The following is an 18,593-nucleotide window of genomic DNA, read 5'->3' on the forward strand; positions in this document are numbered from 1 at the left end:
GTAAATAATGCTTCCTCTTGTAAGACATGACCTGCAATCCCTCCGTATTTGCAGAGCCGTGATTATCTCCTGCAAGCCAGAATTGCAGCTGCACAGGCAGCTAGGGCGAGGTGCGCCGCCTTAGCACTTCAGGCTCGGGGCTTCCGGAGAGGAAGTCATTCAAACCCTGAATTATCTAAACAAACACTAATTGGTCTAATCCAGGAAGTCACTAGGGTTTATGGTACGTAATGCTCATTCACAGTTTGCTCCAGTGGCCTGGCAGGATTTGAAACACCACGATGTGAAATGAAAGCACTGGAGGTTCTTTTGCTGATAAGGCCCATGTGACCTTCATTGCTGGTTTCTCCTCACACTGTCACAGAGCGCTGCACTGGAGCTGCAGCCACACAGCCCTGCCTTGGAGGGGCTGATAAGGGCTCAGGACACGCAGGGCTCTGTGCCTGTACCATGCCATCTCCCCCTTCCCTTTCTGAGAGAGTGTTTTCTCTAAGAATATTGGTTTCCAGAATCAACGAGTCCCCACAAACGGCTGCTTTCACAATGCCACCTGCTCTGCTGGACTTTTAACTCGATGTTGCACGATCACAGCTTTTCCTCACTACTTGTGGGACACTGTCTGGAGCAAGGGAGGTGTCACAACCTGCAGCTGTGGGAGCTCCTCCTCGGCCAACTTGCAGTTCCCTGGTGATTCCCAAACAAACAAGACACTGTAGGAGGAAACGGTGGGTCAGATGTGAAACCACAGAGGTAACTAAATGGCTGAGCTTACAATGAAGGTCTTGTGGAGCAGCTACTTATTGATGTCATCCACTTCAACCAGCCAAACAGCAAATGGGCTTTTAGAGTCAACCGACGTGTTTAAAGACAAAATGATTTTCAATTAAAAACATTGGAAAATATTTTTTGCATTGTTAAAAAAAATAAAGTCACGGGATCATTGCAGGTGAAATAAGGCTGAATTTAACCCTCAATCTGTGTACAGATGGAGGAATGAGATGCTGGAGAGCAGCACAGTAGAAAGGGACCTGGGATGATGGCTAGTTGAACATGAGTCAGCAGTGCTCCAGCAGCCAGGAGAGACAACTGTGTTCTGAGGGGCACCAGGCACAGCACTGGCAGCACCAGGCACGGGAGGGGATTGTCCCACTCTGCTCTGCTCTGGGACAGCCTCACCTTGAGTGCCGGGGGCAGTTTTGGGTGCCACAATATAAAAAAGACATGAAGCTCTTAGAGAGCATCCAAAGGAGGGCTGTGAGGATTGTGAAGGGCTCTGAGGGGAAGCCATATGAGGAACAGCTGGTCTGTTCAGCCTGGAGAAGAAGAGACTGAGGGGAGACAGGGGAGATCTCACTGCAGTTACAACTTCCTCACGAAGGGAAGAGCAGGGGCAGACACTGATTCCTTCTCTGTGTGACCAGTGACAGGACTCGAGGCCTGAAGCTGTGTCAGGGGAGGTTTAGGTTGGACATCAGAAAAAGGTTTTTGCCCCAGAGGGTGGTTGGGCATAGGAACAGGCTCCCCAGGAACGTGGGCACAGCACCAAGCCTGACAAAAGTTCAAGAAGCACTTAGACTGCTCTCAGGCACAGGATATGATTCTTGTGGCATCCTGTGCAAGGCAAGGACTTGGACTTTATTTTCCTCATGGGTCCCTTCCAACTCAGTATATTCTATGAAAAGAAAGATGATGCCACAGTTCTAGTTTATCACTCTGAGAAAAATTCTGTTCTGCATTCTTTCTTCTAAACAAAAATATAAGGTATAAGTTGCTGCGCAAAATTATAATAAAAACTGAAAACATGAATTTAAAAGTCTAAGACCTCAGAAATTTATCTACTAAATTCTACTTATGGTGATGTTAAGATTGCTGATACATCCCACTGGGTTGCTTATACTTTAAAACTGGTAGGTAAATATGTATTGGCAACAAAGATATACCATACATTTCATATCTATCTATCTATCTATCTATCTATCTATCTATCTATCTATCTATCTATCTATCTATCTATCTATCTATCTATATCTATATATATCGATATCTATATCTATATCTATATCTATATCTATATATATCTATCTCAAAAAACATAACAGTGCACAGATACTACTCAGCTTTTGCTCTGAAGATTACAAAGGCTAAGGATCATTAGGCTAAATGATCCTTACTTTGCCCTTGTAGCAATGACATATGAAAATCAGACTTGCTCTGTCTTGTTCAAACATTTCACTTTAGCAACAGACACAAAACTTACAGACAAATCAACAAAGAGCCATGGACTCTACTTTGGTTTTACACTGCCTTTGGTGAGCTTCACAGGGCCTCCAGAAGCCCGGGAATTAGTCATGCAGAGCATTTCCTAAGAACAGATGGGACAGGAGGAAATGGCCTCAAGTTGCACCGGGGGGGTTTAGATTGGATATCCGGATTTTTTTTTTTTTTACCAACAGGGTTGTCATTCACTGGAACAGGCTTCCCAGGAAAGTGGTTGTGTCACCATTCCTGGAAGCATGTATAGGATGTGAAGACGTGGCACTTGGGGACATAGTTTACTGGCGGACTTGACAGTGCTGGGCTAATGGATAGAATTGATGATCTCAAAGGTCTTTTCCAACCTAAATGATTCTATGGTTCTATGCCAAATAGTACACTTATAGAAAACATGAAAGTGCATGTCATAAATTATTCCTAGAAGGCAGAAGGGGTAGTCCCACACCAGCCTTATCTCCCTCTACCCTCTAAGATTTCAGCAGAGACCCAGCAGGATTTGCATCTTCATAACCCTGCTGAGACCATTCTCTGGGCTCCCTCTGATTCCTGCAATGCAGTTGCTGGTGGGGCATAGCAGAGCCCTACACTTCTTCAGACACTTGGACCTGCTAGTGGCAGGTCCCAGCTGGTGTATGTGACACAGCATATCCCTGGTATATGATGGACTCAGGACAGCAGTGCACAGTGGCAGAGTTGAGGTGGTCCAGATCACAGACTAGTGCAGAAATGATCCTACATTTTTGTGGTAAGCTCCTAAAGTCTCATAATAATTCTGGAAAAGACGTAACACTACAGAAGGCAGAAGACACCCAAGAGGCTTTCACTCTGCTGCATCACATACCCAAGGAAGGCTTTATACATTTTACCAATAATGTTTCGTGCACTGTAAGAACTCCTGCAGTTTTACTTTGCACTCGTCTCTCTTCTGCTCTTCTCATCCCATTTTCATTGGTAACAGGTGAGAATAACCAGTGATCCAGCTTTGTGAAAGAGGCAGTGCTTGCCACACTACCCCCCCCAACGCCACCTAGGAATCAGGAGTAGATATTCAAGCTGAACAATGAATGCAGAAGACCCACAGATCTAGAATTTCCTCCCTGTTGTACTTGCCTTCTCCCTTCTGACTGCCAGCTATTAATCCATACTCCCTGTTCACTGTTGATGCCAGGATGCTGACCAGAAAGTTTACAGGCATACAGACAGCTTGCCAAAGACACTGCAAAGCTGCAGTGGTCTAAGTCATTATAATATTTTATATTTTAAGACTCATGCAATTTCAGTAACACTGAAAAGCCATTGAAAAGTCCTGCAGAAGACAGGTATCAGAAAAGCAATGAATGATTATTTAGGAAACCGTTTTTTGGAAAAGCTCAGGTATAATCTTCCTTTTGCTTAAGGAAAGGCTAACTAGCAATAATAGATTTTGGTAACACCTGAGTCAATATGCTGTCTGGGACTCCAATTGCTCTAATTTGTGATAGTTCCATGCAGAAGTCTTTAATTGGACACATAAAAACACCTTTATAAAAATGATTTTGTGGCTTTATATTGGTTGGTATACCTGCTGGATTTTAATAGATTAATGCAAGCACTGCATTCACTTTAAGAATACAATTAGGATTTTTTTTATTGTTAGAGCTCTTTGTAACTGTGAAATCTCTGATTCATAGCTACAGCATATGGTTTGTACTATTAGAGCCAAGGGATCAATTGTAGCACTACACATATATTTAATAGATCATATATATTAGATATATATATTTTTTTTTTACAAGTCACCAAAATGGGAAAAGATTTTTAAAATGTAAAACAGTGTCTTCAGAAGAGCTGCAAGCAGAAAAAGAAAAAAGAGCAAACATTTCCAAGGAAGTTGGCTAAATTCAGTGAGACCGTATCCCATTTTTCTTTTACAAATGTCTGCTTCCCAAGACAGGATCAGCAAGTAAAAGTCTTCATGCTAGCATACATGTATTCCCCTCTGGGATAAGAGGAACTTTGCCTAATTGCTACATTAACAGCTGGCTTCAGTGCTCTTCAAGGAATGTCTCAAATAAATCAGTGATCTAAAACTGACCCAAAATGTGGCAGGTAAAGCTGCAGAGCTGTAACAAGGAGCGTCTCTTTATGTGGGACATCAGGAGCCACTGAGGCAGTGGCACTTGCCATCCAGGCTTCTTTTGGAGCAGGACCCCACACAGGTACCTCAATGTAGGCATGCAGCAGCAGCAGTTCTGCTTCCAGTGCTTCTCTTACTCAAGCCACCCACCTTTTTCCAGGAGGAAAAGCCACGGGACTGCAATGCCAAGGCAAGACACCAAGGTGTCGTGCCTGTGTGTACCGGGGGCAAAGGGGAAAAAGAAGAAAAAACCCAAACTGCTTGGAGCTGACTCTTGTGGCTTTGTAAGGCTGGCATCAAGCCACAAGGCCACTAAAGCACTAATTCTTGAGGTGAAGTATCATGAATTGCCTGAATGTCCAGAGCCAAAACCTACACAGCACCTCATTTCAAGGAAGTCACTACTGCAGCACTTAAGAATGTCACTGTAAGTTACAGCCTCCTAAATGTGCTTTATGGCAACTCAGGGTGAGTTTATCAGAGGCACTAGAATTACAATCAGGAAATCAATTTTGCTCTACTGTACTGCATTACCATCTGCCAAAAAAAAAAAAAAAAACCCAAAAAACAAACAATACAAAAAAAAGTGCAAAGTTTTCACTACAGATTTCTTTCTGCCAAAATGCACATTGTATGGGCTAACACAGTTAGATCACTGTGAAAAGAGGATTACATTAAAAAATATGAACAAATCAGGTATAGAAAGCTCACACCAGTCATACAGCATCTTTGATAGGTAAGAAAAGAATCATTATAAGGCTAATTCACTAACCCATTTCTTCATTCTAGAAAGTGTCTGAAAACAGCTTCACAGACTCTCCAGGGAGACCAAATGATGTCTTCAGAATAAAAATGTTATTCTGGAAGATGTGAAGGGTTCTGCAACACTCAGTGAGCTGGTTTTTAGAGTCTAGGAACTCCTGGTTTGTCCAATGTTCAATCTATCACACAATACTGCTGCTTTTTTAAGGGAACTTTTTGTGAATTGCCTTCAGTATTATTCTGGGAGGTGGTGGGGGGAGGGTGTTTGTTCCTTGTCTTGTTTTTAAGACCTGGTGCAAATAGCTTCCTGGGTGTTTGTACACACTGCCATATGTATGAGACCAGAGCAATTGAAAGCAAACATCTACTACTGTTGCTTCAGCAAAAGACAGGGTCCTGGGGTAGCTCAACATTCTTAGTATTTTGTTCCTAGCAATATAAAATAAAAAAACCTCGTATTTGTAGCATAAACAAATTTTTTTTCAATTATGCACTGAATATTAATACAAAAAAGGTTCTCACATATCTGGTCAGTGAAGAAAGGACAGAATGTCTCTATTTTTTGATCAGGAAGAGATTAAACTATTGACTGAGTGAAATTCACTTATCCCCAGAACACTCTAAATCACTGTGCCTGTAGATGCTGCTGGCCACCACTCAAAATGACCAAGTGGATATCCTGTGCAGTACTTATGGTAAAAAAGTTCCTAAGTACTTTTAGCCATTACAAAAGTTTCATTTAATCTAAAATTTTTGTTTGCTAGTCTCTGAAAAGATTCCACCTTTCCCTCCTAGTGGCCCTTGCTTGCATGTGTTACAGCTGTTCTTCAAACAGGTCCTCAACCCCCTGCCTCAGGACACTGCCCAGCTGCAAAACCACAGGGATGGCAGGAGAACCATCTCCCCTGCTTTGCCAGGATAAGGTGGCTGATTTTTCCCTTTATCAGCTATTACAAGAAGCAAAAGTAAAGTAAGCCCCTTGGAAATGATCGTGCAGCCCATCCCAGCGAGAAGGCAGTTTGGAGAATGGCAGCGGTAGCTGTGAAATCCTGCTGGAACTGCCAAGGATTCACACTCGGGAGCAAGGTTCACACCAAGTGGAATCATAACCATGGTGTACTGGCACATGCAGGCACACCTCAACAAGCAGACAAAAGAACACAGTGACTGTCTGGTCACCTTGGAACTCTACAGGCTCCTTCTTTAAACATTATCCACTGAAGACCTGAGTGCTTGGAACAAGAAAGAATTCCCAGACTTCAGAGCTCCTTCTCATCTTAAGTGCTTCATCAGATATTTTGGGCACTTTTTTTTTCTTTTTATATCGGATTAGCTGCCTTCTGAAACTCTCTTCTGAATTTAAACAGGCACACTACATTGGACAGGAATCAACTGTACTTAATATTCCTCCCTTTGCTCTAATCAGCTTGACAAAATCTATCCTATATTAAAATTTTAGCGTACATAATTCTCTTGCATGTAAAGGGTTATTAAACACTTTAATAAATCCTGCTAAGTTCATTTATTTTTTGGAAGATGATAACCTTGGAATAGACTTCTATGAAACTGGAAAAACTGCCAAGAGGAATACTGCCAAGACAACTGTGTAACTAGGTTAAACCTGGATTATTACTACTGTTATTTACATTAAGGAGTATCACTATAAAACCTTTTAAAAATGGATTTGATATCTAACAGAAAGCTATGCTTATTTTTCAGTTTGCCACATATGAAAAAGAGTTTTAAAACCACTCATGATAAACTCAAGGTATGGCATTTTACATTTTAACAGGCCTGTAGACTTTTTTGCACTAGAAAATCAAAGCTGCACATTTTACTGTGCCATTCTCTTGGTTTGGTCATTGATCAAAAGAGAAATAACAGCACAGCTCTGGATAAGGCTAGCAGCCACAAGGATTTTTTTCTGCAAAGAGATAAAATTTTCTTGTTCCCTTGCCTAAAGATACAGAAAGAAGTGCTCCAACTTTCTCGCATAGCCTTCATTCATGAAAGCCTCTGTTTTACTGGCTCAGGTTAATGCAGAGCACAAATGAAAACAACCTACTGTCTGGCAAGGTGTGAGTCTTAGTCACTGAGTAAATTAACAGGTGAGCTCTTCACTCACACCTATAAAAACTGGGAAGTAGCTGGTGTCTCCCAACTGTAGCAGTGCAAGAAAGAGGAAAAAGCCATTAAAAGGTTGTTATACAAAGCCCAACCCGATAAACAAAGGACCAGGAAATTCCAGGCTGGTTTTGCACCACCAGTATTAGCCAGCTTCCCCTGCAGGGTACACGATGTGTATCTCCACCATTGCACACCAGCTGTAGGATGCTCTTCTACCAGTCTGAGATGGTGCTGCTGCTCAAACCAACCAGATAAGCCTGGAGACCACTCTGCTCTCACGGCAGAGCTGACCTACCTTGTGCAGTGTCACACGTGTAGGCAGGACAAGGAAGAACAAGTTGTGTCTTCATTGTTTCATGCCACTGCACTGCAGTGTTTGGGGACAGCAAACCCTCTTGTGGGATCACTGACCCTTTCATGAGCCCAAGAGCTGTGCACAAGCAAACACACACACATGCACACAGAGAACAACCGTGTCTTTTTTTTTTTTTTTTTGTTTTGTTATTTTATTCACAATGGTATTTAGCTGCAGTAATTTTGAGACAAGCAACCTCATCATTTCACCCTGCGTGCTCTCTGAGAAAGAGGCTTTCTGGAGAGGGATTTGAGCAGCTGCTGCTTAGCAGAGAATGAAATTCAGACTGCTGGAGGGGGAGGAGGAAGGGGGCAACAAACAACATTTGTTTAAAATCTGGCAGGAGCATCCTAATTAGATGAATTATTGAATGGATCATCAGGATTGCTCCCCAAAGTGCCATAGGGCAGGAGAGCCCTTAGAGGACATGCTGATTTAGGACTGCAGAAATGATTCCAAAGAGCACCATCACCGAATGTGGAACACTAAAGGCTCGTTTGTCTCAAAAATCACACTTCCCACTCAGCGCTGCTGCTCACTTGCCATGTATATAAAAGTTGCAACAGTTAATCATTTAGACAGGGACAAATATTTATTCAGGGACTACCTTAACGTTGAATGTTATTTCCTCCATGACGTAAACTCGTTCAGGAAATGCTTTAGCCACCTCCTCCACACTGTTAAAATACTGCACTGGCTCCTTAATATCTCGGTCTTGTTCCAGCAGCTTAAACTGCCCTGAAAACAGATGATAAACAGAAGAATTGTAAGATATTTATATTGGACAACTGTCACTGTGGCAACTGCTGGCTCAACTTCTTCACCATTTTGCTCAGTCAATTTTTCCAGCAACCAAACAAGAAGATGAAAGATTGTAGAGTCTCCTGAACCTGCCATGAAAGACACCCACTTTCACTGGCTTGGAATGAAAAGAACATGTGGCAGCCAAAGTGAAATTAAAAAAGATTGGTTTATCACATGCTCCCTAGAAATAGTAAATAATTATGGAGGCATTTGCATTTGTGTACTTGATTCCGTGTCATAGCATCTGTACAGATAGCACTTTTGGGCATTTAATATTAAAAGTTTTACAGAAAGAAACCACACCTTCAAAACCCCAAAACAATAAACATAAGGAGTTTGGGTTTGTTTTTAGCATCATCAAACAGCAGGCCAAACCAAAGCCCTTTTACCCCTGGGCTTCCCTAAGAATGGAACAGCATCTGGCTTTCCTTAAAGATAAACTAAACCCTTTGAGAACTTTAGCTAACATAAGATATTAAACCACACACATTTAAAACTCTTTTGAAGGTGTCTGCCTTCAGAAGAGCATGAGAAAGAGGGGTTTCTTGCCATCTTTACCTTCCCCCAGCACGAAAACTTTGGCTATTTTCTATCTCTTGTAAAAGGCAAGAACCAACACGGAGGGAGCCACCCCAGGCAGACCTGCCAGCGACAGCCAGGCACATCAATCAACTGTGTGCACTGTGAACACAAAGTTTTAAAACTTTATTTTATAAATACAGAGATAAGAAAAGCTTAGACAGTTTACTGTTTGCATGACAAGCTTAAAATCAGTGGAGTGATCTTTCCAAATTTAGAAATGGTATCTACTACAAAGTTAAAGGCTGGTCTCAGCAAGATGTGATGTAAAAACCAACTTCAGAAAATGAGAAAATGGTTGAATAAAATCTATGGTTGGTGCAGCTCCTGTAAATCATATTTTAAAATTTGCAATGCATGCACTGGATTATTGTTCCCAAATAGCACTGAACTTCATTAAAATACATCCAGCATGTGAGGATGTCAGCCACCTACAGAAATATTTTCTCACTCCTTCAGCATTCTTGTGCTCAGCACCCTGCTGCCCCTTTGCATCCCATCAGGCTTGAGACTTCTGTGACACACTGGGAGAACTCACCCACACTGAACTATTTCAGGCCACACAACAGCAGAAGACAACGCAAACCCAGCGAGCCCTGGCACCCATGAGAGAGCTGTCCTGCCCTGCCAGCTGTGTGCACACATGTGTACCCACCCACCCCTCAGGAGAGGTGCCAGAACAAGAGGCTGAGCACTGCTGCCCATCCCCAGCACCTGCTGCCAGGGGCACACCCTTTTAATCAGCATGTTCAGAGCTCTGTGGCTGTAACCCTGAAAATCCACTTGCAAGGCAGAGTACTTCCTTTTATACCCTTCCACACGTTTTGTCTTTCTAAAGTGATCATGATAACTTTGAAGTATTATCAGCAGGGTAACTACAGATGCTGGTATTTCTCACTCCAGGATTATTTTTCCAGTGTTTTAATAACCTTCATTATGCTTCCCAAAATCAGTTGAGTTTTCCCAGCTTTGCATCTGCTTCAGGACATGCTATGATGTGACAGTCAACCAAGGCATTCATGTACTTTGGAGACCAGCACTGGGGTAGAAGCCACAGGACTTTTGGTCTGACCTGAGGAAGCCCTCCCTATATTGTACCACAGCAGGGATGGCTTCTCTGGGTCAGACCACAGGTCTGCCTCATGCAGCATTCCACCTCAGACAGGAGTAAGCAACAGCCATGTAAGGAGGTTGGACTTAATGCACAGTTAGCAATGCTACCCAGAATCTCCTTCCAAGCTCTCAGAGGAACTCATGGCTGAAAGATGCCCAGTGCAGGGAAGAGGTTTTGGGCTTAGCAGCCCCAGAAGTTTTCTTCCCTGTAAATTTGTTTAATTGCTCACTGATGGTATCGAAAACTTTCACTGTAGACATACCCTCTTACCTTGAAAAATTCTGGCAAACTCTTTTTCCACAAACTTTTAAGTACCTCTGGGATTAAGACTACAAACTGTAGGAGTGATAAAGCTATACCTGGCAGACAGTATGGGTAGCCACAGGAAACCTGACAGCAGACAAGCATTTGGAAAATGCTTCACATACTCAATAGAAACATGCCAGCATACTAAAGCTGAATTCCTCAGCCTGTCCACTTTGAGCCCTTTTGGGTGCAAAGCTACAGAGGGGCCAGGCAGCCATTCCCTTTGGGCCAAGGGATTCTGAAAAATTAGCAGGAAGCTGCTCAGTTAACTGATGCTGGGAAGTGCCTTATGACTGATGCCAAAGCACACACATAGAGAGACGAAGAGAGAGCTGTGCTTTTCAACCCCCGGTCTGCCAGGGACCATGAAAATCCTGACTTCAGGAACTCCCTGTCAGCCACAGCCTAACCAAGAGGAAGATGCATTCCCAGCTGAAAAGGTCCTTTCCCTCATGGGCACCCCACTTTCCTGTAAAAGAAACTGAAGAGTGGAGAAGCTGAGTGAAGTCAGGTGTCCTTGTGTCAGGACATGCAGGACATGGTGTAGCAGCAGAGACTATGAGCTGCACCAGGGAGCATCTGACAGCACAGAAAAACCACTACTCTAAAGCACAGAGCCAGTAAATGTACTTCAGATAGTCACTAAGAGCAGGAAGCTCTTAAACTTAACAGATGTCACACAGTGTTCCTTCACCATGGGCTGACCTAAGGCTGTGTTTATTTTCGATTGTTATCTTCTTTGACTACTGACACAGGCATTGGGATGCAGCCCCAACTGATTGCCCAGTTTGGGATCCAGGGCTCTGCTTTGTAGGATTCCTGGCTGTAGCTATCATTTGAGGCAAGCTGTGATTAGAGTTTTTAATCACAAAAAACCTCAGACTCAAACTACAGCAAGTTTAGGTCATCTCAGACAGATCTAAACTCAGTGGAGTTACTTCTGATTTGATACTCCATGCTTGTGCATAGAACTGAATATGATATTGATGGAAGAGAAATAGCTGTTTGAAACTGTGGTATATTGCAGTAATAAAATTTTACTAGTTCAGAAGAAACTGAGAATTCTCACTTCAGAGTGGGAACTGAGTTAGCCACAGTAAAAAAGCACGAATTCACATGAACGAGTAAGGAAAACAAAATACTGAATAGTAATATGTGATACGAACAATACTCATCTAGGCCTTTGAATGAGACAGTGGCCTTTAATTCTAGGTTCTCTAGTTACTCTGTTTGGAAGCATAATAATACTATTTTTCTATGACTGCTATATATTTAACAACAGTGAATCTGGTGGCAAGACAAGGCCAGTTATTCCCTGCAACCCAGAGTTCTACAAAAAAGTCCCAAATTCCTCAACACAGAACAAACGCTTTAGGCTGTGTGCAACTGGGAGCAGAGTCTGCTCTTTACTGCAGAATTACACATTCCTGCTTTAAAAAAAAAAAAAAAAAAGGAGAAAAAGAAAAAAAGAAAATCATCATTGGGAGCTTTGGTTGGGTACAAAGCGACGCTCAGAGCTGTCTGTGCCGCTATCTGTGCCATCCTCCCCGTCCTTCAGCTGAGCCTCACAAACACAAAGCCGTCTGTGCCCTCACTGCTAATAAGCAGCAGTTCACGAGGAGGTTGACGACAGAGGAGTACACACAGATCCCAAAGCACAGAAGAGAAGGGCAGCATTAATCTCTGCCTGTTACGAAATCAAGAAGTATGCTGTGCATGGGAGCTGTCAGGGCTAGACGTTAAAGTGCCTCTTCCGTGAAAAAGATGGGTTTATAATTCAAGATTTTTCTATAGACAGTTTTTAAAAATTCATTTCCTCATTGAAGAAAGCAGACTTTTTTTTATTGGAAGGAGAGAAAGAAGGGCTGAAAAGCCTACAATACACATTCGAACCAGACATCACTAACTAACTAACTAACTGAGAGGAAGCAGACAATTTCTTACTATGTTTCTGCCAGGTCTCTATTCAAGCCTCCATAAAAAAAACAAAGCACGGAACACGGCTGAAACACAAGTTTAATGGACATAAGTGTGGCTTGACTGCGTGTTAAAGTGGAAATTTATTCCACTTTGCAAGAGGCACAATTTCCTTGGAACACTTGACAAAATTTGACAGCAAGCACTGAACAAAAAAACACTTGACAGCAAGCTTGAACAAACCACAGGGCAATTTCACTTTGTGATAATTAGGAATTTAACAACAACAAAAAAAGAAAATATAAAGCTAAAACTTTACTTTTATAGAAGCTCACCCCTCTCTCTCACTAGCACAAAAAGAATAATGAAATGTTTCTGTAGTAAATCAGTGAAGGTTCAGAAGGATCAAAGATTCGTAATACCTGCATGGTCCACTGAGCAGGTATGGCTATTCCTCTGCAGCCAAATGCTAGGGAGAAATGAACAACTCCTGCAACCTTTCTATCTCTTTATCTTTCTGTCTGGCCTCTGGCAGGCACAGTATTGGAACAGTTTCATCCTAGTATATATTATCTCTGCAGATTATGAATTCTTATTTCTCTGTGAAGGTACTTACAGCAAAGACAGTAAATCTACTAGTGGTGGAAAAGAGTCTGGAAAAATAAAAAGGCAAGGAAGGACCTAAACCAGTGCTTATTCTCCAGTTTATGAAGGCATTTATAAAAACCCATTAGGAGCAGGAAGATCAGTCCATCTTCCTTCTTGCCAGATTGTCCCTGGAATGGCTGTGAGCAGGGGCATTAATCAGCCCTTTCTGTCCCAGCTTCTGCTGCTTCCACTGCTTAGGTTCTTGCAGGCTTACACACATTCCTAACTCCAACCCAGCTCATACAGGTTATTTCTGTGATGTAAGATCCCCTGGTTTTTCCAGTGACTTACCCCTTACTTCAAACAGTCCAGCAGTTTCTACAGTCCAGAATGTTCCCAAAACAGAAACATTCTGTACAGTGACTGCACTGTACCTAGACCCAGGCAGTCTTTATCTATGGCAGGCATTCACTGGCTGGACAAACTGTCAAGTTTTCATTGATGTAAAAGCATGAGAGCATGCTTATACTCACACACTAACAAGAAAAGCTGGAAAAAGAAACTCTGTTTAAAAAAAAAAAAGCATGTCATCAATAGGAAGCATGGAAGGTCACTGAAACATCTGCTCAGCTGTGTTAGCTGCTGAATGTTTCTCCAAGGAGGCAGGAGCTGTATTGTCTGTCTTGGATTATTTAGTAAGTCTCACAGCCCTCTGTGAGGCTGTGTGCAAGGCCCAGTGCTCCTCAAGAAGGCACAGACAGCACAGCAGGGCAGCAAAAGTACTGCAGAGGTTTATGTTTCATATTATTTGTTGACTGCTGACTGCATTTTAGTATTTCAAAGAACTGCAGAGCTACTCAAAAAGGAAAGGTTCTACCTGCCAGAATAACAACATTTTGGAAAAAGACAGTTCTTGCCTACATTTTTCAGCATAACACTGATAGCAAATTACTTTGTTTTTCTTCACCAAATGATAATCTTTGATATAACTGGGCAGAGTTCAAGAGCATAAGCCAAAAGTACACTTCAGCAGATCTGGTTCTTAGAGGCACCTGTACAGTCTTTATCTGATTGTGTATATAACTTTCCTCAATGTCTGATGAAGATATAAATTCATTTTAGTGGGGGAAAAAGGAGGGAAATCTCAGTTTATGGTCTACCATAACTGTCAGCCCATCAACTAGATGATAGGGTAGAGCTATTTCATCCCTAACTAATCCTTAGATAAGGCAGCCAGTCAAGAGAGAGCCTGGCAAAATAAAGACTCCAAAATAATAGATTAAGCTATAACCATACACTTCAGCCTACCTGCAATTAAAACAAAATAGTCAACTTTTAATTTAAATTGACATTTGCCAATATGTCTTTGCATAGAACCTAAATGTGGCATTTTGTTGTTGCAAGGAGTGTTGTCCTAGCAGTGGCTGTAGCTGTCTAGAGCTGAGAAAAGGAAGAAAAGCCCATCACAATCTTTGACAGAGCTATCATGTGGCTAATTGGGACCACAGAGTGAAATTAATACTGAAGCTCTTTCAGGGACCTATCACTAAGCCAACGTGAAAGGGTTTGGCAGACATGCAGAAGTCAGGATGAGTGGGAAATAAAGGCCTTGCTTCACTTTTGTCATCTTCCAGCTTGTCAACAGTGAGCATTTGTTCCCAGCTCTCCAGAGGAGAGAAGAGTGCAGGCACACTCAGCAGCAGAGCCCCATTGCAAAGAGAAAAATGGCAAGGGTAAATGGAATTTCAGAATGCTGTTTTCAACAGCAGGAGCAGACAGCAGTCCACAAATGGACTAGTGCAGGCAGGCTCGCTGCTCTCAGAGAAGACAGGAAAGTGAATCACCTGCTCTGTTATCTCTGAACTCTCCATTGAAGGAGCTGCTGATTCCATCTCAGGCTGGGATGTGGCAGCAAACTAACAGGGATGCAGTGCCACGGTAAGTTCAACCCCTCAGTCAAAGAAAGAGCAAGACAGCCCAGCAGCACAGGTTCATCCTTGTCTGCCACACTGATAGCTTCTGAGAGCTATGGAAAAAATGGCTTGGGGCCAGAGAAGATATTTTTTGGAGTGATTCGTGAGAACTTCTTTGTTTATTTTCATATTGTAGCCTGCTGAAGGGCTACAGGAAACTATAAAAGGGTGGAGAATACAACAGGAAATACACAAGCATATCTTTGGTGCACAGCTTCCAAAGGATGACTACCGGGATACAAACTAGAAATGCTAAGATTGATTCTTAAGGCATAATCACCTTGGAACAGGTGTAAGAAATAGAAATATTCCCTCTGGTTTTTTAAGAACTGCCTGTCAATACTTTTACTCGAGGAGACAGGTGAAGAAGAGGACCTCCTGTGTCCCAATCTATACCCAATCTTCCAGAAATTTTGGGAAAATATTTAAAAAAATGGACGGAACAAGAACTAGAGACAGATCTAAGTAAACATGACACAAGTAGAATTCATCAAGTGTACTGGAGCTAAACTTATGGCACTGAAAAGCAGAGGGCAAGGCACAAAGGCACATTCAGTCAGCAGATATTGTGTAACATTTCATGGCGAAGGAGCCCTTCAGAATGAATAGTTTTACTTCCTGGAAATCTTATGAAGATTTTGAAGGCTTAAATGCCTTTATTCCTCACAGTGTCATGTCTGTGGCACAAATACCCAATCAAACAAGAGAGAATGAGTCAGGCACACAACCTGGTGAGACATGTCGAAGCAGAGCATCAGCCCACTGACACATCACCTGAGCATATGCACAGGCACCATCTGAAAGATCAAGGAAGGGAATCCAACCAAGTTTCCCACACAGCAACGCAATGCTTGCTAATCAAACCCTATAATCCTGTGCAGGCAAGGCAAAGGGGATGGTACAGCCTAGCATTCTCTTTTGTCTTATCTTACTTTTATGACTCGTAAGTAGCGTAACAAAAAAAAAGAGAAAGATTCTGCTGGCAGCATAACAAAGAAAAATCTGTTCAAATGGTGACTGATGATAGCTTAAAGCAGATTTAACTCACAGATATTGTAAGAGAGGGAATTTTAGGTTACAGATCATGTAAAAAGACAGACAGGGAAAACAAGCCTAACCTCCAACCTTTGTTTCATATGTTATTATCATCACAAATACAAGATTACCACAATGAAATGTTCCATTTTACAGGGTCACATGTTTTTGAGTGTCTGGACTGTAAGTTAACTAGATTTTACTCACTGGGTTATCATCAATCTAACCTGGAATTAGCATAATTTTCTTCCTTTCCCACGTGCTTCCAACAGACATGAAGAGTATGTTCCATAAGCAGTGTATTAGTTCACACACACAGCTGACCATGCAGAGGATTCCGTGAGTACCACACTGTCTGACTTTCCTAAGCAGTGTTAACAAAAGCTGTGCTAAGTTTCCTGTTGAAGAGCAAGAATATAAAGACATACACATGAAGATGGGATGCTCTCCTGGTGAGTATCAGCACTTACCCTGATCACAGCTCAAAAAGGGATTGAGAGAAAGAGTTACAGAAAGCCCAGCTAAACCAACCCAGAGCTTGCATGAAACAGCATTGAGGTGACTGCATTTTACAGCAGCTGCCCGATGGCAAAATCTTTCCTTGTATGAGCATCATCCCCTTGGTACTGGAGTGGATAATACCCATGCAGATCTCAGTCATGACAGTGTTTAATAGTCACTGAAAGCTTATGGCTCCAACCTACTGCAGCAGCATCCAGGATCCTTATGGGAACATCCAATGGACTGCCTGCCACCAGAGAGAATGACTTGATAAGAAGACAAAGACAACTTAATCCCTCTCTTAGAAGCCTCTAGCAAAAACTACCAGAAAAGAAATTGAGGCAGAATCAAAGGTGAGAACATATATGGTTACAGTTCTTACTAGACTTTGAAACATTTGCCTTACTAAGTAAAGGCATTGCTTTCACTTACACATTAACACTGATTTGGAGCTAAACATCAATCCTCAGGAGCAGACACTGAGCTTAGATATGTCAATGCAAACTGAACATCAAACCCTTCACTGGGTGGCAGATAAGACCCTTAACAGAACCTCACATTGCTGTGCCCAGAGATTTTTTTTTTTTTCCTCTCAAATCATCAGGGTACATCCATCCCAAGACATACATACATTAAACAGGGTTGTCTACAACAGATTAACATTTAATTAAAGCACAGAAGAAAGTTGAGATGAGAGTAACAGAACAAACTCCTGGTTAACATTTGAAATTAATATTACTAGTTTCAAGCAAATAATTAATTTGAAATTAATATTACTAGTTTCAAGCTGGCTCAAACAGACTATGTTAGAATACCTATTAAAGGTTAGCCCAGCATGCTGGGATTCTCTATCACAGCTGCATCCAAATATTTTGCCTTTATACCACAGATTACTCACCTCATTAAAACTGATTTCAGAAGAAATTATGAATGTGTAACTTTTCTTCCTCAATATTGGCAGAGAAAATCCCTTTTCCTTTTATTTCAGAACAAATTTGTAATTAATAATTTGGAGAAAATACAATAACACAATCTGTTCCTGTGGGCTGATGCCCACACCAGCAACAGTGCAGTCGTAGTCCATAATCTGCATGGGGATTATGCACTACAAACACCTAATGAGTACAGAAACCCAATGACATCCTTCCCTTGCCTCAGCAGGTGCCTCCTCACAGAAAATCCACCTTTCACACTTGCCATTTTGGTTGCTAAACAGTGAACTTCAGTTCCTGGTGCACATGAAGTGTCAATGAAACAAAGTGGAGTATTTTCTGAGGGTAGCAATATTTCAGGACCTGAGTTCATTGCAATTCTAGTTGAACAGTTTCTTTTAATTCCAGTGCCTAATTTTTTTTCAAAAAGATGAAAATTAATTTTTGCACTGACAGAAAGATAAAAACCAAACAGCATTAAAAAGAGAAACAGAAAAATGTTATAGTGACAGATGAAAGAGGCTTCATTCTTAGAGAAACAGATGAGGTTGAAAACAGGGCTAATAATTTTAGGGGACCACAATTCGATTGCATTGAAGAGAGTCAACCTCTGCAAATTAGAAACAAGCAAGTTCCAGTCTCTGTGTCAGGCCTGCTCTGAATTCTATAATTTCACTTTGATTAAAAAAACTGAGAGAGTGCAATTACAGGGAGAGATTTAAGATGTGCAGAAGTGCATTTTTACCACAATATGGTTTCCAGGGAGCCTAACCACAAGCAAGTTGTGGATTTACACCAGACAACTTTTTGGATTTGGTATCCATCTCTTAAAAAAAAATTTGCAAAGTGAAAGCAGCTCTCTTGAACAAGTTCATACACATTCTTCCATTTCTTGGTAAGTCAAAACTTTCACTAAAATAACAGCAGCAACCTCTGAGCTTAATCATTAACTTTGCCTTACTGAGTAACAGCTTTTATTTATTGATTTGGCAAGAGCTTCAAAGCCAGCACTCACCAAAACTCAAACTCTTAATGGTTCTGCCACCGTGCAAAGACACTTTCTTCAATTGCAAACCGACCATCCTTTGCACTTTCTGCTCTTTTGCTGACAGATCTTTTTCCTCCTGCTACTCCCACATGAGTATCCCCATCTCTGTGGCCTGACCTGGGCACCATTCATTGCCTTCTTGCTCACTGAGAGCCTTTTGTG

At 41.8% G+C, this 18,593-nt stretch overlaps 1 protein-coding gene across 1 annotated transcript in view; it reads right to left on the reverse strand.

Moving 5' to 3' along the window:
- Window positions 1–18,593, reverse strand: part of GAREM1 (GRB2 associated regulator of MAPK1 subtype 1) — a 101,899-nt gene that overhangs the window by 16,390 nt on the left and 66,916 nt on the right. Inside the window, exon 3 of the mRNA XM_009090048.4 lies at window positions 8,242–8,372. Coding sequence (XP_009088296.3) covers window positions 8,242–8,372 — 131 coding nt within the window. The remainder of the gene's footprint in view (window positions 1–8,241; window positions 8,373–18,593) is intronic.

Source organism: Serinus canaria, chromosome 2, assembly GCF_022539315.1.
Source record: "Serinus canaria isolate serCan28SL12 chromosome 2, serCan2020, whole genome shotgun sequence".
NCBI classification, from domain to species: Eukaryota; Metazoa; Chordata; class Aves; order Passeriformes; family Fringillidae; genus Serinus; species Serinus canaria.